Source organism: Oncorhynchus kisutch, linkage group LG11 (assembly GCF_002021735.2).
Source record: "Oncorhynchus kisutch isolate 150728-3 linkage group LG11, Okis_V2, whole genome shotgun sequence".
Lineage (NCBI taxonomy): Eukaryota > Metazoa > Chordata > Actinopteri > Salmoniformes > Salmonidae > Oncorhynchus > Oncorhynchus kisutch.
Genome location: NC_034184.2, coordinates 75053005 through 75075250, shown reverse-complemented (window position 1 = coordinate 75075250; position 22246 = coordinate 75053005). Strand labels below are relative to the sequence as shown.

Here is a 22246-nt window from a genome sequence, read left to right as displayed (position 1 = left end):
ACATTAAAAAAAGGCATTGAAAAGACCCCTGGTGGAAAGTCTGGTGGGATAAGTGTGTGTGTCAGAGCTGTGTGGAAGTTGACTATGCAAACAATTTGCGATTTTAAACACATTGTTTCTTATAAAAATAATTGATGCAGTCAGTCTCTCTTCAACTCTTAGCCAAGAGAGACTGGCATGCATAGTATTTATATCAGCCCATCAATGAACAATAACCACACACACAGTTTATGTATTGGTGCGTTAAACCAAAGGGTTTATTGAAGCACAGCAGAAAAACACAACTCATCATCAACGGTACAGAAACGGCTAAACACCCGGTCCTCTACAGCATGGTAACACACCAAGTGAGTGGTAGAAAAGTCAGGTGAACATGTATGGGTTCAGCCCAGCACTGACAAGTCTGTAACAGAAATGTCAGAACAGTTCCACTAGTTAGCTGATTGACGGAGTGCGATCAATAATCAAAAGAGAACAATCCCAATTTAGCAGACGGCTACAACAGGAGTTTCAGTGTCTGATAATATATGCATGGGAAAATATTTAGGAAGATAATCCTATTGACCTGAATGGGAACATTTGTAAGGGAAAACACAGTAACATGCCATAGGACGTATCCATTACAACTAATTCAGAGAGGAACAATAGAAGAGTGTTAGGTCACACAGATCAGATATACTAACCCAACACAAAGAGAGAGAGAAAAATGACTGAGAAACACTGTTTCCTGATAAATGACTTCACCCTTCAGTGAAATATGAGTAACTGCCCCCGATACACACAGATCTATAACTCTGGGAAACACTGTACCCAATAAATTACTTCACCCTTTTAGTGAAATATGGGAGTCACTGTCCCCGATACACACAGATATATAACTCTGGGAAACACTGTACCCAATAAATTACTTCACCCTTCAGTGAAATATGGGAGTCACTGTCCCCGATAGATAACCACACACACTGGTAGGCAAAAACTACCACCAACACTTATCATTATGGAAGACACTGCTGCCGATAATAGTTCAAATCAGAAATATAAACTGCTCCAAAATAACACTGGTTAACAGAAATAACTCTTTCGCTGCCTGGATAATATTATTTTTATACGTTCAGCTCAGAGTGGCGAGATTTAGCATGTTTGTTTTGGTGAGCCCATGCTGCATCAGAAATTACACCATATTACCTATGTAGTTAACTTCTTCTGACCAGAGCCATTTAAGGCTATATATAAAATTGTAATTACAGACGTGACCCAAATAGCTACCTCCCCGACATGTCTAAAACATGCTTAGAATTTGTAAATTCACCATGGACTCCATGACATCCGCTGCCGTCAGTTACCATGTTTCTGTGGTGATACCCAGATGCTGGGGGTTTCTGTTTCCATAGTAATGTGTGGGAGCAGTCGGTGATGTATTTCTGTTAACAGAGTCATGTATACAGCGGAAGTCTGACCATCTGTAGCTGGACAGTCTTTCATCCGGGTCAAAACGATTGTGTCGGTCTCAATTCTCTTCCCCCATTAGATTCTGTTCTCACTTCAACTGCAAGGCAAACTGAAAGGCAATATTTAAACCACAGGTCATGGGACCTTGGATGGTCACAGTCTGTATACGTGACTCTGTTGCTTCAGCAGATGCCGTAGTAAGAGACAGTATAACTGCCATAAGTATGGAAGACATTGCTCCCGATAACTTTATAAAATTAACTGATAACTTTATCAAAAACCAAATGAACAAACACATAGCTGTCAAGTCTGGAAGGCACAGCTCCTGATAACTTTTTTATCAAAAACAAAATGAATGACATTTAAACATGTATAGTGAGCACTGGCACTGAAAAATAAATCAACTCTTAACCTAAACTAACAACATGAAACTGCCATAAGTCTGAAGGCACTGCTTCCAAAAAAGTTATAAAAATAAACAAGAACTTTATCATCATTAAAACAGAGAACATTTATAGTGGACTGATAGATATATAACATATGAATAGGCTCCTCTGTGTCGAGGGGTTAGAGGTCGATCAATCTCAACATTCTTCAGGAAGTCCAGTAACTGAAACTGGAAGGAATGACAGTAGTTCCTGGTCTCTTATTACATCGTCACCCCCGACCAATCCGTCTTCATCTCATCCTGGATTTTACAGTGAACCAGGACGGACAGACGCACACTGTTACATCTGGTTGTCGCTGTCCCAGACGTCTCCAGAGAGAGCATTGGCACAGCCCTGTAGCGTCCAGGTGGCCAGGGCCAGCTGGGTCCGCAGCACCTCTCTGTCCTCACCCTCCAACAGGGCTGCCAGGGTGTGGGAACCACGGCCAAACAGCAGGTGGCGGAATGGAACCTCTTTGGGGGAGACATATGGAGAAAGGAGGTTGTGTTCCACCTAGGGGGAGAGAGAGGAGAATCCAAGTGTTAGTTTATGAATCAAGACAGAGCCACTACTGATTGACTTGTGTTCACTATAAAACTGGAGCCTTATGGCATTGATCAGTTAGATTACAAGGGTGTGTGTGTGTGTTTGCGTCTCACTCTCATGATGCGGTCGTTGATGTTGTGGCAAGCCAGTGTGTCAGTGAGGTCGGTGTTGAGTAGGTCAGTGTTGAGGTCAGTAGCAGCTCTACTGTAGGATCCTAAGGCCATGATGAGCCAATGGGCTGACAGACTCTCAGCAGAACCATCCTGTAACAACACAATAACATTAGAACTATACCTAACAACAACAAACAAAAACAATCATGTCATATAAACAAACCCGGGTGACTTGTTTGAGGCGCTGGTTGATCTTGACCACAGATTGGCTGAGAACCGTCCTGTAGCGTTGCACATCTAGACGTAGCACGTGGTCGTGGACCAATCGTAACGCCAGCTGACCTGCGACCAATCCCGCCCCAGTGGCTAGGGAATTAAGACGATGGGCGGTGGCGTAACCAAGGTGATCCTTGTTGTCAAGAGAGGTGCCGTAGTACGGGTAGGCCTCAGACTGCAACACGCGCGCATGCACACACACACACGGGAGACAAAGACAGACAATTCTATTACAGACAGTTATCGAAATCAAACTATCTGTAAACAAAACATCGAAACCTGAGAGTGTGTGTGTGTTAGTGTTTGTTAAAGTGTGTGTGTGTTAGTGTTTGTTAAGGTGTGTGTGTGTTAGTGTTTGTTAAAGTGTGTGTGTGTTAGTGTTTGTTAAAGTGTGTGTGTGTTAGTGTTTGTTAAAGTGTGTTAGTGTTTGTTAAAGTGTGTGTGTGTTTGTTAAAGTGTGTTTGTTAAAGTGTGTGTGTGTTAGTGTTTGTTAAGGTGTGTGTGTGTTAGTGTTTGTTAAGGTGTGTGTGTGTGTTAGTGTTAGTTAAGGTGTGTGTGTGTTAGTGTTAGTTAAGGTGTGTGTGTGTTAGTGTTAGTTTAGGTGTGTGTGTGTTAGTGTTAGTTAAGGTGTGTGTGTGTTAGTGTTTGTTAAGGTGTGTGTGTGTTAGTGTTTGTTAAGGTGTGTGTGTGTTAGTGTTTGTTAAGGTGTGTGTGTGTTAGTGTTTGTTAAGGTGTGTGTGTGTTAGTGTTTGTTAAGGTGTGTGTGTGTTAGTGTTTGTTAAGGTGTGTGTTAGTTAGTGTTTGTTAAGGTGTGTGTTAGTTAGTGTTTGTTAAGGTGTGTGTTAGTGTTTGTTAAGGTGTGTTAGTGTTTGTTAAGGTGTGTGTGTTAGTGTTTGTTAAGGTGTGTGTGTGTTAGTGTTTGTTAAGGTGTGTGTGTGTTAGTGTTTGTTAAGGTGTGTGTGTTATTGTGTTTGTTAAGTTGTGTGTGTTATTGTGTTTGTTAAGGTGTGTGTGTGTTTGTTAAGGCGTGTGTGTGTTTGTGTTTGTTAAGGTGTGTGTGTTATTGTGTTTGTTAAGGTGTGTGTCTCACCCCCTGAGAGACGAAGCGGAAGGAGAGAGAGGGGATTCCAGAGAAGGCCAAGAAGGGATATGCAGAGTCTTCCATCTTCATGGGCTCAAACCTAATCACACACACACACACACACACACACACACACACACACACACACACGCACACACGCCTATTGTACACACATATCTTTGGAGTGATCTATCATTGGAGTGATATGTGAGGTGTACTCACACTGCCTTCTCAAAGTTGACTCCAGACACCTTATCATACAGAGACTTCCCAGACTCTCCAAAACCAATGGGATTCTTCACCTCCTTCATGGTGCTTTCCAGAAGGCTGTAGAGTAGGGGACTGGCAGACACTTTGAATTCACCATGGCCTGAAGATCACACACTATTAGATTAGAAGGATACTTTGTATGAAGTATTTTTGTGGTTGTGTGTACTCACCAGTGACCAGTCCATCCAGACTGATGTAGGTGAAAGCTCTTCTGTCCAGAGAGGAGAAGAAACCCTGGAGAGGAACACACACGACATTACATACCCCACCCTGCTAGTGTAGAGGCTGGTCCAATCAGCGCCTTCCAGCAACATATTATTATCGCCTAATACCATTAGCTAGAACACTGACATATCCTGAATACTTTCCACCCAGTGTGTGTTGAACTATAAGGGGTGTGTGTGTGTGTGTTGAACTATAAGGGGTGTGTGTGTGTGTTGAACTGTAAGGGGTGTGTGTGTGTGTTGAACTGTAAGGGGTGTGTGTGTGTGTGTGTTGAACTGTAAGGGGTGTGTGTGTGTGTTGAACTATAAGGGGTGTGTGTGTGTGTTGAACTGTAAGGGGTGTGTGTGTGTGTTGAACTATAAGGGGTGTGTGTGTGTGTTGAACTATAAGGGGTGTGTGTGTGTGTTGAACTATAAGGGGTGTGTGTGTGTGTTGAACTATAAGGGGTGTGTGTGTGTGTTGAACTGTAAGGGGTGTGTGTGTGTGTTGAACTGTAAGGGGTGTGTGTGTGTGTTGAACTGTAAGGGGTGTGTGTGTGTGTGTTGAACTATAAGGGGTGTGTGTGTGTGTTGAACTGTAAGGGGTGTGTGTGTGTGTGTTGAACTATAAGGGGTGTGTGTGTGTGTTGAACTATAAGGGGTGTGTGTGTGTGTTCAACTATAAGGGGTGTGTGTGTGTTGAACTATAAGGGGTGTGTGTGTGTGTTGAACTATAAGGGGTGTGTGTGTGTGTTGAACTATAAGGGGTGTGTGTGTGTTGAACTATAAGGGGTGTGTGTGTGTTGAACTATAAGGGGTGTGTGTGTGTTGAACTATAAGGGGTGTGTGTGTGTGTGTTGAACTATAAGGGGTGTGTGTGTGTGTTGAACTATAAGGGGTGTGTGTGTGTGTTGAACTATAAGGGGTGTGTGTGTGTGTTGAACTATAAGGGGTGTGTGTGTGTGTTGAACTGTAAGGGGTGTGTGTGTGTGTTGAACTGTAAGGGGTGTGTGTGTGTGTTGAACTATAAGGGGTGTGTGTGTGTGTGTGTTGAACTATAAGGGGTGTGTGTGTGTGTGTGTTGAACTATAAGGGGTGTGTGTGTGTGTGTGTTGAACTATAAGGGGTGTGTGTGTGTGTGTTGAACTATAAGGGGTGTGTGTGTGTGTTGAACTGTAAGGGGTGTGTGTGTGTGTTGAACTGTAAGGGGTGTGTGTGTGTGTTGAACTGTAAGGGGTGTGTGTGTGTTGAACTGTAAGGGGTGTGTGTGTAGTTCACCTCCAGCCACTCTGTAGCTCCAACACTGCCGTACTCTCCTGCACTCCAACTGGCAAACACCAGACTCCTCCTGGGACGGAAACCATCTACACACACACACTGATGTCAGAATGTGTGTGTGTGTGTGTTAATGTATTGATGTGTGTTTGCGTGTGTGTGTTAATGTATTGATGTGTGTTAATGTATGTGTGTGTGTGTGTTAATGTATGGATGTGTGTGTGTGTGTGTTAATGTATTGATGTGTGTGTGTGTGTGTTAATGTATTGATGTGTGTGTGTGTGTGTGTGTGTGAATGTATTGATGTGTGTGTGTGTGTGTGAATGTATTGATGTGTGTGTGTGTGTGTGTGAATGTATTGATGTGTGTGTGTGTGTGAATGTATTGATGTGTGTGTGTGTGTGTGAATGTATTGATGTGTGTGTGTGTGAATGTATTGATGTGTGTGTGTGTGTGAATGTATTGATGTGTGTGTGTGTGTGTGTGTGTTAATGTATTGATGTGTGTGTGTGTGTGTTAATGTATTGATGTGTGTGTGTGTGTGTGTGTTAATGTATTGATGTGTGTGTGTGTGTGTGTGTGTGTGTTAATGTATTGATGTGTGTGTGTGTGTGTTAATGTATTGATGTGTGTGTGTGTGTGTGTTAATGTATTGATGTGTGTGTGTGTGTGTGTGTGTGTTAATGTATTGATGTGTGTGTTAATCTATTGATGTGTGTGTGTTAATGTATTGATGTGTGTGTTAATATATTGATGTGTGTGTTAATCTATTGATGTGTGTGTGTTAATGTATTGATGTTACCTGTGTGCACCATCTCAGACACAGCTCTAGCCAGCTCCAGTAGCAGTGTGGTCCCGACAGTGGCTTTAGCGTAGCCTGGACCCCACGCATCCCTCTGAGCCCCCAGTAACACGTACCGATCTACACACAAACAGTAAAATTAACACAAAACCCACTCACAAACACAAACACTGTGCATAGAGATTATACATTACTGTTCAAATGTACAGTGTTCAAAGATAATGTTTTGGAGTGTTCTGTGTGGCTTGGTTGGAAAAAGTTTGGTGTTAGCAATGCCAGGGTTCTAGGCTTGACTCCTGCTGGAGTCACATACACTACAATGGATGCACTTACACAGACAGACACATACCTGGCTCAGTGAAGCCCTTGATGACTCCAAAGACGTTGTGGATCTCTGTGTCCTGCAGCACGTTGTTCACCTCCACAGTAACATCTTCACTACTAGCCCCTCCCAGGGTGTACTTCACATTGTCCAGTGAGCCTTTAAAACTGAGAGGGGACTCAAGCCCACCTATACGCCTGGGGATAGATCGACAGTTACGTGTGTGTGTGTGTGTGTGTGTGTGTGTGTGTGTGTGTGTGTGAGAGAGTTTGTGTGTGTGTGGTCTTACGTTAGTATCTTGGCAGCACTAGCAGCAGTAATACTTTGGGCCAGTACAGTAGGCAGACCAGAAGACTTGGTGGGAGGGAACTGGGTGTGGTTGAAGGAGGGGAAGCCTGGCGTGAAGGGGTCCCCTGAACCTAGATGGACCTACAGGAGAACATCACAGAACGCCAGACAGAACGTGAACATAGAACGTTAAATGGTTGTAGTTGAAGAAGCATCTCTGAATCAGGCTCGGTAAGATTCACCTTGTAGTGTTGTGAGTACTCACATGTCCGTACAGTTCAGTAGTTGGTTGGAACTTGTAGTCTTTAGGGTCGAGGTAAATCAACACAGCAGATACTCCCAATGCTGCTACATTAGCCACCTGAAACACAGACACGCAGAAGTACACTGAAAACCACCTACACACACACACACACACACACACACACACACACACCTACCTACCTTACCTGCTGTGCCAGGCTGAGCTGTCCTGTAGCTCTCAGTAGAATCACAGTGCCATTCAGCTCAACCTTCAGAGTCTGTAGCAGCATCAAATCCTCTTGACTCCCATAGTTACCATACACCGCCTTGCCCTGCAGACACACAAAACAATTACCCCTTGTGAGATTCAGGCAACAACTGTGATTGCAAACATCCAATGTGGCAGAAAATATGTTACAAACATGCCACTTTCCAAGCCTTAACAGATTATTTTGGCTCAGATTTCATGAAATATTGGCCCAAAATATCAAGAGATGATCAGTCAATATAATTCAATGTGGACATCCGATTGGCTGACCTTAGCTTTTCCTGTGGCACTATAGGCCAGATAGCCCTTAGGCTGGCCCACCTCCTCTTGGCCAATCATAACACGGTTTGGCTTCTGACTGTGGGTAAAGGGATTGGGGAGGAGAATGTTACAAGCAATGTGGAATTATGAGACAGAGGGTGTGTGGGTATGAGACAGTGTGTGTGTGTGTACCTGTTGGCTGTCTGTAGTTGGACATAGTGTACGTCAGTCCAGGGCTCCATCTCCAGACTCTTAAAGCTGTCAAACACATGATATTCCAGAATGCCATCTGCACTGCTCCCTGCCACGTGATCTGGCTGTTCAACATCACTGCAGAGAGAGAGGGTGGACTGTATTTCACACTACTTTTGGATTATAATTGGATTTTAAAGCTTGCGTGAATGTCATGCTTAATATAATGTGTGTCATCATCACAAATCAACTGAATTATACTTCAAAAACACATAGGCTGTAACAAAAGCTAGCCAATGTCAATGAGCATTAGCATTCTAGCTAACAAATGCTTAATCCAAAATAGTTATTTTGCAAAGCTCACAACCAAATATCTTAGCAAAAGGTCAAGCAATAATCAAAACATAATTGTAAGCGCATTAGAACGCCCCAAAATATATTTTGTTTAGAAGTAATAAAAAGTAAATGAACAGCATTCTCACATAGGTGTTCCTTTTGTCCAGGTGGGAAAGGGCAATAGAGATTGCATCATCTGTGGATCTGTTTGGGCAGTATGCAAATTGGAGTGGGTCTAGGGTTTCTGGGATAATGGTGTTGATGTGAGCCATTGCCAGCCTTTCAAAGCACTTCATGGCTACGGACGTGAGTGCTACGGGTCTGTAGTCATTTAGGCAGGTTGCCTTTGTGTTCTTGGGCACAGGGACTATGGTGGTCTGCTTGAAACATGTTGGTATTAGACTCAATCAGGGACATGTTGAAAATGTCAGTGAAGACACCTGCCAGTTGGTCAGCACATGCCCGGAGCACACGTCCTAGTAATCTGTCTGGCCCTGCAGCCTTGTGAATGTTGACCTGTTTAAAGGTCATACGTCGGCTACGGAGAACATGATCACACAGTTGTCCGGAACAGCTGATGCCCTCATGCATGCCCCAGTGTTGCTTGCCTCGAAGCGAGCATAGAAGTGATTTAGCTCGTCTGGTAGGCTTGTGTCAATGGAGAGCTTGCGGCTGTGCTTCCCTTTGTAGTCTGTAATAGTTTGCAAGCCCTGCCACATAAGACAAGCGTCGGAGCTGGTGTAGTACGATTCAATCTTAGCCCTGTATAGACACTTTGCCTGTTTGATGGTTCGTCGCAGAGCATAGCAGGATTTCTTAGAAGCTTTCGGGTTAGAGTCCAGCTCATTGAAAGCGGCAGCTCTGCCCTTTAGCTCAGTGCGAATGTTGTCTGTAATCCATGGCTTCTGGTTGGGGTATGTACATACAGTCACTGTGGGGACGACGCCCTCAATGCACTTATTGATAAAGCCAGTGACTGCAGCATTCATTTGGGAGTTTTGGATAGGATTACCGTGACCAACGGTCACAGTGAATTTGAATGCGGTCATGACTGGTGAATGCCGGTGTGGCGGTAATATGGTCAAAAACCCTGTGTGTGTGTGTGTGTGTGTGTGTGTGTGTGTGTGTGTGTGTGTGTGTGTGTGTGTGTGTGTGTGTGTGTGTGTGTGTGCGCGTACCTCAGTCTGCTGTTGAAGGCGTCAGGAGTCAGTCTTTGTGCCAGCAAGCTGGTGATGTCATTCCAGGATAGAGAGGATTCTACTACAGCCTCCTCAGCTACGCCAACTTCCTGCTCAGAATCACAAGTGATTGGCTCCTTGCGGGGAGAGTGGTGGCTCACATAGCCAATCAGATAACCTAAAACAAAGAAAGTGAAGAGAGTAAGACAAGAGAGAGTGGATGAATTCGTTTTGCATTGCCTGGTTCCCCAGGTGGCTGGAGATTTCACTTTAGGACCAATGGAAGGGTCTAAAATGTGTAAACTGCACCAGGCAATGCAAGACAAACTTGCCCAGGGAGAGAGGGTGAGTGTGACAAAGAAATTTAAAAAAGAGCATGAGGAAGAGTATGTACCGATGATGAAGATGAAGAGGGTTCCAAGAGCCAGATAACACACTTTGCGGTTGTTTTGCTGTGGGCGGGGCCTGTATGAGGGCGAGCCTCCTGGTTGGCCCACCTGCTCAGAGGGGGCGTGGTCATCTACTTCATCATCAGACAGTCTCACCTCCACGTGGCTCCCTTCGTCTCCCTCTTCGTCCGACTGCAGAGTGAAGTGGCTGTACCGCTCACTGTTAAACTACACACACACACACACACACACACACACACACACACACACACACACACACACTGAACAAAAATATAAACAAAACTTGTAAGAATTTCATAAGGAAATTGTTGACTGATTTCCTTATGAAGGAAATCAGTCAATTGAAATGAATTCATTAGGCCCTAATCTATGGATTTCACATGACTGGGAATACAGATATGCATCTGTTGGTAACAGATACCTAAAAAAAAAAAAGAGGGGCGTGGATCAGAAAACCAGTCAGTATCTGGTGTGACCATCTTTTGCCTCATGCAGCACGACATCTCCTTCACATAGAGTTGATCAGGCTTCCAGTTCTTCCAGTTCTCTGCTGCTAATGACTGGAACGAATTGCAAAAATCACTGAAGCTGGAGACTTATATCTCCCTCTCTAAGCATCAGCTGTCAGAGCAGCTTACCGATCACTGTACCTGTACACAGCCAATCTGTAAATAGCACACCCTACTACCTCATCCCAATATTGTTATTTATTTTTTTGCACCCAAGTATCTCAACTTGCACATCATCATCTACACATCTATCACTCCAGTGTTAATGCTAAATTGTAATTATTACCTATTACTATTTATTGCCTTTACCTCCCTACTCTTCTACATTTGCACACACTGTACATAGATTTTTCTATTGTGTTATTGACTGTGTGTTTGTAGATGTAACTCTGTTGTTGTTTTTGTCGCACTGCTCTGCTTTATCTTAGCCAGGTCGCCGTTGTAAATGAGAACTTGTTCTCAACTGGCCTACCTGGTGAAATAAAGGTGAAATAAAATGAAAATAAAAAGGCTGTTGATTGTGGCCTCTGGAATGTTGTCCCACTCCTCTTCAATGGTTGGGCGAAGTCGCTGGATATTGGAACTGGAAAACGCTGTCGTACACGTCGATGCAGGCTATGGAAAAACTGGGACATTTTCAATTTCCAAGAATTGTATACTTATCCTTGCGACATGGGGCCGTGCATTATGCTGAAACATGAGTTGATGGCAGCGGATGAACGGCAAGACAATGGGCTCAGGATCTTGTCATGGTATCTCTGTGCATTGAAATTGCCATAGAGAAAATTCAATTGTGTTGGTTGTCTGCCCATACCCCCACCATGGAGCACTCGGTTAATTAACAAAGTTGACATCAGCTAACTGCTCGCCCACACGACGCCATGCACATGGTCTGTGGTTGTGAGGCCGGTTGGACGTACTGCCAAATTCTAAAAAACAATGTTGCAGGCGGCTTATGGTAGAGAAATTAACATCAATTCAGCTCGTGGACATTCCTGCAGTCAGCATGCCAATTGCACGCTCCCTCAAAACTTTAAACATCTGTGGCATTGTGTTGTGTGACAAAACTGCACATTTTAGAGTGGCCCTCTATTGTCCCCAGCACAAGGTGCACCTGTGTAACGATCATGCTGTTTAATCAGCTTCTTGATATGCCACACCTGTCAAGTGGAAGGATTATCTTGGCAAAAGAGAAATGCTCACTAATAGGGATGTAAACAAATTTGTGCACAACATTTGAGAGAAATAAGCTTTTAGTGTGTATGGAAAATATCTGGGATATTTTATTGGAGGGGCTAGCGGCAGAAGGCCCAGCTTAGATAATCGACATACTTACTATTATTCCGCCGCCTACTCCTCCTACAGCGTTTATGCTAGAAACGCCGTTCCAACTTCAGATTGTGCAGAATGGTCTGGATCGAGTTGCTTGTAAACAACGTTTTGATATCTGTTATACTTTTTACGTTATTAAATTGTATTCGTTTTTTGGCCCAAAACCGCCAGCATGGGATTTCTCAAGATTTAAATCCTCGCCATTGTGACATCATCACTTCCAACTGTCATTTTCTCATGCAACTTTTGACCCAAATCAGCTAATAATTCCACTTTGCAACCACTTAGACAGAAAATGAGCAGCTTACCAGCTTCGTCTACTGGCAAAATCTGGCATTTGCTGTTTTTACCACTAACACTATTACATACCACAACTGTACAACTTCAGACCATATCTAGTGACCACAACCACACAATTACATACCACAGCCACACAACTTCTGACCATATCTAGTGACCACAACCACACAACATCTGACAACACATTTTAACTACTTACCATCCATACAACCTTTTACCACCTCACAACTACTGAACCACATAACTACTGAACCACATAACTACTGAACCACATAACTACTGAACCACATAACTACTGAACCACATAACTACTGAACCACATAACTACTGAACCACATAACTACTGAACCACATAACTACTGACCTCAACCGCACAACTTCTGACCACATCTAGTGACCACAACCGCACAATGATACTCGGCCTTGTCTCAGGATGGTATGTTGGTGTTTGAAGATATCCCTCCAGTGGTGTGGGGGCTGTGTTTTGGTAAAGTGGGTGGGGTTATATCCTGCCTGGTTGGCCCTGTCCGGGGGTATCATCGGATGGGGCTAGTGTCTCCCGACCCCTCCTGTTTCAGCCTCCACTATTTATGCTGCAATAGTTTGTGTCGGGGGCTAGGGTCAGTCTGTTATATCTGGAGTATTTCTCCTGTCTTATCCGGTGTCCTGTGTGAATTTAAGTATGCTCTCTCTAATTCTCCCTCTCTATCTCAGAGGACCTGAGCCCTAGGACCATGCCTCAGGACCACCTGGCCTGATGACTCCTTGCTGTCCCCAGTCCACCTGGTTGTCCTACTGCTCCAGTTTCAACTGTTCTGCCTGCAGCTATGGAACCCTGACCTGTTCACCGGACGTGCTACCTGTCCCAGACCTGCTGTTTTCAACTCTCTAGAGACAGTAGGAGCGCCAGAGATACTCTGAATGATCAGCTATGAAAAGCCAACTGACATTTACTCCTGAGGTGCTGACTTGCTGCACCCTCTACAACCACTGTGATTATTATTATTTGACCCTGCTGGTCATCTATGAACATTTGAACATATTGGCCATGTTCTGTTATTGTCTCCACCTGGAACAGCCAGAAGAGGACTGGCCACACCTCATAGCCTGGTTCCTCTCAAGGTTTCTTCCTAGGTTCCGGCCTTTCTAGGGAGTTTTTCCTAGCCACCGTGCTTCTACACCTGCATCGCTTGCTGTTTGGGGTTTTAGGCTGGGTTTCTGTACAGCACTTTGAGATATCAGCTGATGTAAGAAGGGCTTTATAAATACATTTGATTTGAATTGAATGACATACCTCATCCACATAACTTCTGACCGCAATCAAATTCTGACCACATCTAGTGTCCACAACCACAAAACTCCTGACCTCAAACCCACTATTACAACTTCTGACCACACATTTAACTACTAACCATATCCAAACAACTTCTGACAACAACCACTGCTACTGAACCACATAACTACTGACCACTGCTACTGAACCACATAACTACTGACCACTGCTACTGAACCACATAACTACTGACCAAATCTACTGACTTTCGATGGGAATTAAAAATAACATTTTAATACGTCTTTCCCTACCACAAACGTTTAAAGAGTTTTAGCTAGCCCCACCAACTTTACTTGTAAAGTTACCATCTAGTTTCAGCTCATGAAACATGTGACCAACACTTTGCATTTATTTTTTTTGTTCAGTATATAGCTGAATGTGTTTGTATAGCAGGGTGTGCATTTGTGTTCTACAGACTCATAGTACATGTAGGAAAAAAGAAAGACCCCTCACCATTTTTGAAAGTGCCGACCTTGCTTGATTGATAGTTGCTGCCATGATATGATGAAGCTAGAGAGAGAGAAAGAGAGAGGAATAGAGAGAGGGAGGGAGGGAGAGGAGAGAAAGAAAGAGGGAGAGAGAAAGAAAGAGGGAGAGAGAAAGAAAGAGGGAGAGAGAAAGAAAGAAAGAGGTTAAGAAAGGGCGTAGAGAGCGAGAACAGGTTAGTCTAAAGTCATTTTTGAGGTTATACACATTCTGTTTCTCCCTGAAATGTACACCTCTTCACTCCCCCTCATGGACTTCATTGGATTGGCTTCCATCATGTTTCTTATACCAATTCAGTGTTTTTAACACAAAACAGAGCAGCCATTCACTGTACCAGAGTTACACCATCAGGCCCAGGAATATTTACTCTGTAAATACACAGGGTTTAAGTGACACATACCCCTATGGTGTGTTTCAAGCCCAGGTTACTTCAGGCAGGAATTACAATCAAAGCCACAAACCGACACAGAAATATTTCTGCTACCAACCGACACCACAAATCACTCAACACAAGATATTATCACACACACAAAGACACACATACATTCCCTCCCTCCTATAATATCCCATCTACTCTTGCTAAGACTGAACACTAGTCTGGACCTTGGCGTTCTCTCACACTGAAGCCAAAACACACACTCTGCTATTACAACACACAGTGAGAAACTCAGAAGCTGAATCCCAAATCACCCCCTTCCCCTCACACACCACCACCACAAGTGTCCCAAAGCTGAGGAAGTCAAAATGATCTACAGTGTAGGGGCTTAGCCCCATTGTCTGATTTCGAGGCTTGACACTTAACAGATGAAATACCTCCCAAATGAAATGTTTAACTGAACCAGAGGTGTATATATTGCATAATAACAGGAGGAATTTGTTCATTTGAATGTCATGCTTGTTAATGACTGGGAGATTATATAAGGAGTGTGCTACTCTATTTTTATAGTTTACTCATCAGCACCTCCACATAAAATAACTTCTGGGTGTGCGCCATCTCATGTTTTTTACTCTATTATTGAAAAATGGAACATGAATTGCATCATTCAAGTCACAAGTATGTCCCAGAGTTGGTTTTATTGTTCCCCTGGCCACTCTCTGGAAGTCACCCTAGGAGTTTAGTCAGAAACACGTGACAATGGAAGGCCCTCCGAGTGAGTTGGTAAAGGCGAGGGGGTGGTCTGGGATTCACAGAGCGTCACAGCATCAAAGACTGTAGAGTAAAAAAAGATCTGGGGCAAGGTTACGAAACTCAGAACCTGAACATCATGTATCTCTAAATCATCTCTGAGCAGTAGCCAAACTCAGTGAAGAGAGAAAACAACCAGCCCTCAGAACCAGTTCTACCCCCCCCCCCCCCCCCCATCTCCCTCCACACACACACACAATGTGAGAATCACAAGTGGGGAATACTGGAATAGCACAGATGCTTTTAAAGAGGCTCTAAAGAAGAACACCAATACCAAACACACACCATCATGTCCAGCTTAGACAAGCTAGCTAGCTAATAACGATAGTGAGCTGTCACTCATGGCTGCATTATTTATGATATTTCATATTGGTGCTAGCAAGCTAACATCCCCTGAGATGATTTATATTATGCCACGGTGTGCAACTGCAGCCCGCAATTTGGGGCATTCCCCCTCATTTACGACATATTAATGCTTGTGTCACACAGGAAATAAAAGTATTATCTGAGTTTTCACCCCTGCCTACTGGAGACCTCCTTGCTAGCTAGCGGGAGTGACACCGGTAGGCAGTGTCCTTCGCTCCCGAACACCTTCCCTCGCCATTGTTATGAGAACTGCGGGACAACAGTGTCTGACAGGTGGGAGACCGTACGGCTAGCTAGCTACCATTGTTACCCCCGCCCCTTCTTCTGTGGGGTTTATCGGCAGCTGGCATCCAACCTTTTCGTGCATTATAAACTGGGGGGTTCGAGCCGTGAAAGCCGTGGTATATCAGACCATATACCACAGGAATGACAAAACATTTATTTTTACTGCTCTAATTACATTTGGTAACCAGTTTATAATAGCAATAAGGCACCTTGGGGGTTTGTAATATAAGGCCAATATACCACGTCTAGGGGCTGTGTCCAGGCACTCAGTGTTGCGTCTTGCCAAGAACAGCCCTTAGCAGTGCTATATTGGCCATATACCACACCTCCTTGGGCCTACTGTAATGGAGCGCCCGCCTCCTGCCTGTACCAAATTACAAATGGACCAATATAAGGATAAAGAGAGGTTCGTGCAGATGCAGGCCACAACTGTATCCTTCTCATATTATGCTGCTGCTGGTCGCCAATGACTTAACAGACGAGGAAGCCATAACTAGTTCAAAGATAAATCTGCCAGATGCCCTTAGGAAGACTTCTACACCAATTTACAGTTTAACATTGCAATACTGTTTTAGGAACTAGCTAACTAACGTTAAAAGAAGCAGTTTGACGTCAAGCTATGAAGTCGTATTGACTGTCAGGCCCTGTTCACATGCTTTTATGGCCAGCCAGCTAATAATAATGACCAAAATGTGTAGCTAGCAATATTTTTATTTTCGAATATCATTGACAACTTGAAAGGGACTTATAGCCATTAAATGATAGATGTAACTTAGTTATCTACCGTTAGCTAGTAGCCGATTAATCTCAACTTGATGTATTTATTTAATTAAATCGTTGAGTTTTAAGTCGGCTACTGTAGCTAGCTAACGTTACAGCCAGACAGACAGTTGTCGCTAGCTCAGCAATCTTTGCTACAGCTTATCAGTAAAACATTGCAATAAAGCCTCTAGTGTTACCTTTGGTTAGCTAGCTTTCTACTATAGCTAGTCAGTCACCTTTCTCCGCTGACTATCAGTTCTCCGTCACACTCACGCGCTGCTCCTGCTCTGCGTTCTTGGGGGTACTTCCGGGATCACGTACATTACCACTCCCAATTCCTCTTTCCCAAAACACACACACCTGACAATGTGCTTTAGTATCTTTAGCTATTACAGTGACAATAGTGACTGCTGTGGAGGACACAAGAAAACAAAAATAAGCATACTATTGATAGGTCTATTCAAAATGTGCGTGCATGCGGGTGTGTTTGGTATCCCTTCCTTGCTTTTGATTTATTTAACCTTTATTTAGCTAGACAAGTCAGTTTAAGAACAAATTCCTATTTACAATGATGGCCTACCCAGCCAAACTCTCCCCTAACCCGGACGATGCTGGGCCAATTGTGCACCACCCTATGGGACTCCCGACCACGGGCAGTTGTGATACAGCCCAGGATCAAACCAGGGTCCGTAGTGACACCTCTAGCACTTAGATATAGTGCCTTAGACTGCTGCACCACTCGGGATCAATGTGGATGACGATGATGGAATTTCCAGTTTTAGATGTTGTCACATACAGTAGCAGTCAAAGGTTTGGACACACCTACTCATTTAAGGGTTTTTCTTTATTTTTACTATTTTCTACATTGTAGAATAATAGTGAAGATATCAAAACTATGAAATAACACACATGTGCAACAGTATAACTTTAGACCGTCCCCTCGCCCATACCCGGGCGCGAACCAGGGACCCTCTGCACACATCAACAACTGACACCCACAAAGCATCATTACCCATCGCTCCACAAAAGCCGCGGCCCTTGCAGAGCAAGGGGAACCACTACTTCAAGGTCTCAGAGCAAGTGACGTCACCAATTGAAACACTATTTAGCGCGAACCACCGTTAACTAAGCTAGTGTTTCACATCCGTTACACTCACCCCCCTTTTGACCTCCTCCTTTTCCGCAGCAACCAGTTATCCGGGTCAACAGCATCAATGCAGCAGTATAACTTTAGACCGTCCCCTCGCCCATACCCAGGCACGAACTAGGGACCCTCTGCACACATCAACAACTGACACCCACGAAGCATCGTTACCCATCGCTCCACAAAAGCCGCAGCCCTTGCAGAGCAAGGGGAACCACTACTTCAAGGTCTCAGAGCAAGTGACGTCACCGATTGAAACACTATTTAGCGCGAACCACCGCTAACTAAGCTAGCGTTTCACATCCGTTACACATGGAATCATGTAGTAAAGAAAGAAGTGTTAAACAAATCAAAATATATTTAATATTTGAGATTCTTCAAAGTTGCCACCCTTTGCCTTGATGACAGTTTTGCACACTCTTGGCATTCTCTCAACCAGTTTCATGAGGTAGTTACCTGGAATGCATCTCAATTAACAGGTGTGCCTTGTTAAAAGTACATTTTTGGAATTTCTTTGGTGACAAAACGGATGGCACTGTGATAGACTGCATCCAATTTGTTGAGTAGAGTGTTGGAGGCTATTTTGTAAATTACATCGCCGAAGTTGAGGATCGGTAGGATGGTCTGTTTTACGAGGGTATGTTTGGCAGCATGAGTGAAGGATGATTTGTTTCAAAATAGGAAGCCGATTCTAGATTTAATTTTGGATTGAATATGCTTAATGTGAGTTGGAAGGAGAGTTTACAGTCTAACCAGACACCTAGGTGTTTGTAGTTGTCCACATATTCTAAGTCAGAACCGTCCAGAGTAGTGATGCTAGACAGGCAGGCGGGTGCGGGCAGCGATCGGTTGAAGAGCATGCATATAGTTTTACTTGCATTTAAGAGCAGTTGGAGGCCACGGAAGGAGAGTTGTATGGCATTGAAGCTGGTCTGGAGGTTAGTTAACACAGTGTCCAAAGAAGGGCCAGAGGTATACAGAATGGTGTCATCTGTGTAGAGGTGGATCAGAGAATCACCAGCAGCAAGAACGACAGCATTGATGTATACAGAGAAGAGAGTCGGCCCGAGAACCCTGTGGCACCCCAATAGAGACTGCCAGAGGACCAGACAACAGGCCCTCCTTTTTGACACACTGAACTCTATCAGAGAAGTAGTTGGTGAACCAGGAGAGGCAATCATTTGAGAAACCAAGGTTGTTGAGTCTGCCGATAAGAATGTGGTGATTGACAGAGTCGAAAGCCTTGGCCAGGTCGATGAATACGGCTGCACAGTAATGTCTCTTATCAATGGCGGTTATGATATCGTTTAGGACCTTGAGCGTGGCTGAGGTGCACCAATGACTAGCTCTGAAACCAGATTGCATTGCGGAGAAGGTATGGTGGGATTCGAAATGGTTGGTAATCTGTTTGTTCACTTGGCATTCAAAGGCCTTAGAAAAGTAGGGTAGGATATATATAGGTCTGTAGCAGTTTGGGTCTAGAGTGTCTCCCCTTTTGAAGAGGGGGATGACTGCGGCAGCTTTCCAATCTTTTAGAATCTCAGACGATACGAAAGAGAGATTTAACAGGCTAGTAAAAGGGATTGCAACAATCTCGGCAGATAATTTTAGGAAGAGAGGGTCCAGATTGTCTAGCCCGGCTGATTTGTAGGCGTCCAGAATTTGCAGCTCTTTCAGAACATCAGCTATCTGGATTTGGGTGAAGGAGAAATGGGGAGGCTTGGGCAAGTTGCTGTGGGGGGTACAGGGCTGTTGACCAGGGTATGGGTAGCCAGGTGGAAAGCATGACCAGCCGTAGAAAAATGCTTATTGAAATTCTCAATAATAGTTGATTTATTGGTGGTAACAGTGTTTCCTAGCCTCAGTGCAGTGGGCAGCTGGGAGGAGGTGCTCTTATTCTCCATGGACTTTACAGTGTCACAGAACGTTTTTGAGTCTGTGCTACAGGATGCAAATTTCTGTTTGAAAAATCAAATCAAATCAACTTTATTTTTATAGCAATTCGTACATCAGCTGATATCTCAAAGTGCTGTACAGAAACCAGCCTAAAACCCCAAACAGCAAGCAATGCAGGTGTAGAAGCACAGTGGCTAGGAAAAACTCGCTAGAAAGGCCAAAACCTAGGAAGAAACCTAGAGAGGAATCAGGCTATGAGGGGTGGCCAGTCCTCTTCTGGCTGTGCCGGGTGGAGATTAGAACAGAACATGGCCAAGATGTTCAAATGTTCATAAATGACCAGCATGGTCAAATAATAATAATCACAGTAGTTAACGAGGGTGCAGCTAGTCAGCACCTCAGGAGTAAATGTCTTTTGGCTTTTCATAGCCGATCATTAAGAGTATCTCTACCACTCCTGCTGTCTCTAGAGAGTTGAAAACAGCAGGTCTGGGACAGGTGAACAGGTCAGGATTCCATAGCCGCAGGCAGAGCAGTTGAAACTGGAGCAGCAGCACGGCCAGGTGGACTGGGAACAGCAAGGAGTCATCATGCCAGGTAGTCCTGAGGCATGGTCCTAGGGCTCAGGTCCTCCGCGAGAGGGAAAGAAAGAGAGAAAGAGTGAATTAGAGAGAGCATACTTAAATTCACACAGGACACCGGATAAGACAGGAGAAGTACTCCAGATATAACAAACTGACCCTAGCCCCCCGACACATAAGCTAGCCTTAGCTTTTCTAACTGCCGGTGTATATTGGTTCCTAACTTTCCTGAAAGGTTGCATATCACGGGGGCTATTCGATGCTAATGCAGAACGCCACAGGATATTTTTGTGCTGGTCAAGAGCAGTCAGGTCTGGAGAGAACCAAGGGCTATATCTGTTCCTGGTTCAATTTTTTTTGAATGGGGCATACTAATTTAAGATGGTGAGGAAGGCACTTTTAAAGAATAACCAGGCATCCTCTACTGACGGGATGAGGTCAATATCCTTCCAGGGTACCCGGGCCAGGTCGATTAGAAAGGCCTGCTCCCTGAAGTGTTTTAGGGAGCGTTTGACAGTGATGAGGGGTGGTTGTTTGACCGCAGACCCATTACAGAGGCAGGCAATGAGGCAGTGATTGCTGAGACCTTGGTTGAAAACAGCAGTGGTTTATTTGGTGGGCAAGTTGGTTAGGATGATATCTATGAGGGTGCCCGTGTTTACGGATTTGGGGTTGTACCTGGTGGGTTCATTGATAATTTGTGTGAGATTGAGGGCATCAAGCTTAGATTGTAGGATGGCTGGGGTATTAAGCATGTCCCAGTTTAGGTCACCTAGCAGCACGAGCTCTGAAGATAGATGGGGGGCAATCAATTCACATATGGTGTCCAGGGCACACCTGGGGGCAGAGGGTGGTCTATAGCAAGCGGAAACGGTCAGAGACTTGTTTCTGGAAAGGTGGATTTTTAAAAGTAGAAGCTCGAATTGTTTAGATACACACCTGGATAGTAAGACAGAAATCTGCAGGCTATCTCTGCAACACCGCCTCCTTTGGCAGTTCTATCTTGTCGGAAAATGTTATAGTTAGAGATGGAAATTTCAGGCTTTTTGGTGGTCTTCCTAAACCAGGATTCAGACATGGCTAGGACATCTGAGTTGGCAGAGTGTGCTTAAGCAGTGAATAAAACAAACTTAGGAAGGAGTCTTCCAATGTTAACATGCATGAAACCAAGGCTTTTACGGTTACAGAAGTCAACAAATGAGAGCACCTGGGGAATAGGAGTGGAGCTAGGCACTGCAGGGCCTGGATTAACCTCTACATCACCAGAGGAACAGAGGATGACTAAGATAATGGTACGGCTAAAGGCTAACAGAACTGGTTGTCTAGTACGTTCGGAACAGAGAGTAAAAGGAGCAGGTTTCTGGGCGCAATAGAATATATTCAAGGCATAATGTACAGACAAAGGTGTGGTAGGATGTGAGTACATTGGAGGTAAACCTAGGCATTGAGTAATGAGGAGAGAGATATTGTCTCTAGAGACGTTTAAACCAGGTGATGTCACCGCATATGTGGGAGGTGGAACTAAATGGTTGGTTAAGGCATATTGAGCAGGGATAGAGGCTCTACAATGAAATAAGACAATAATCACTAACCAGGACAGTAATTGACAAGGCATATTGATATTAGGGAGAGGCATGCATAGCCAAGTGATCATAGGGGTCCAGTGAGTGGTTGGGCTGGCTGGAGACACGGCGATTCAGACAGCTAGCAGGCCGGGGATAGCAAGCTAGCAGGCCGGGCATAGCAAGCTAGCAGAAGGGCCTTAGAGGGACGTCGCGATGGAGGAAAGTCTGTTTTAGCCTCCTCATGCGGTGAATTCGATAGACCTTGAATGAGGAGGTGTGTCCAATTTTTTGACTGGCACTGTACAATAACAATAGAACACACAGTTTTTTCAAGTACATATTTTATTATCTATTTCATAGCTCTTAGCTTACATCAACTCACTACACCTCTGTAAAACTTATACATACATTTGGACACTTTGAAAAGCCAAAATTAAAAAGGTTTTCTCTGGATCCAATTGGACAGAGGATATGAAACAACACAAAATATTTTGTTGTACTCTGTGAAAACAGATGTTTTCATGTTTATCAGGAATATTGCACTTGCTGTTTATGAAACA

At 44.2% G+C, this 22246-nt stretch overlaps 1 protein-coding gene across 3 annotated transcripts; it reads right to left on the bottom strand.

Annotated features, from left to right (window-relative positions):
• Window positions 1-233: 233 nt before the first annotated feature.
• LOC109899240 (transferrin receptor protein 1) lies at window positions 234-16844 on the bottom strand. 3 transcript variants are annotated; one of them, XM_031835069.1, is made up of 18 exons: window positions 16737-16844; window positions 13869-13925; window positions 9926-10148; window positions 9532-9709; window positions 8018-8155; window positions 7835-7922; window positions 7503-7628; window positions 7319-7414; window positions 7055-7194; window positions 6793-6962; window positions 6444-6563; window positions 5645-5730; window positions 4334-4397; window positions 4116-4263; window positions 3903-3993; window positions 2760-2987; window positions 2537-2686; window positions 234-2390 (listed from the first exon to the last, which is right to left on the bottom strand). In XM_031835069.1, exons 2-18 carry the CDS (start codon window positions 13911-13913, stop codon window positions 2178-2180), a joined length of 2304 nt encoding a protein of 767 aa, XP_031690929.1. In that variant the 5' UTR covers window positions 13914-13925; window positions 16737-16844; the 3' UTR covers window positions 234-2177. The 3 variants fall into 3 exon arrangements, with proteins under 3 accessions (XP_031690929.1, XP_031690930.1, XP_031690931.1); XM_031835070.1 differs by having other exon boundaries at window positions 16698-16842; XM_031835071.1 differs by having other exon boundaries at window positions 9926-10201; window positions 16698-16829.
• Between the last annotated feature and the right edge of the window lie 5402 nt (window positions 16845-22246).

Coding starts and splice junctions, on each gene's coding strand:
- LOC109899240 (XM_031835069.1), bottom strand. CDS start 13,913: ATGGCAGCAACTATCAATCAAGCAAGGTCGGCACTTTCAAAAATG. Junction 4,398..5,644: donor GAGCTACAGAGTGGCTGGAG/GTGAACTACACA, acceptor GTTCCTCTCCAG/GGTTTCTTCTCCTCTCTGGA. Junction 2,687..2,759: donor GCCTCAAACAAGTCACCCGG/GTTTGTTTATAT, acceptor GTGTTGTTACAG/GATGGTTCTGCTGAGAGTCT.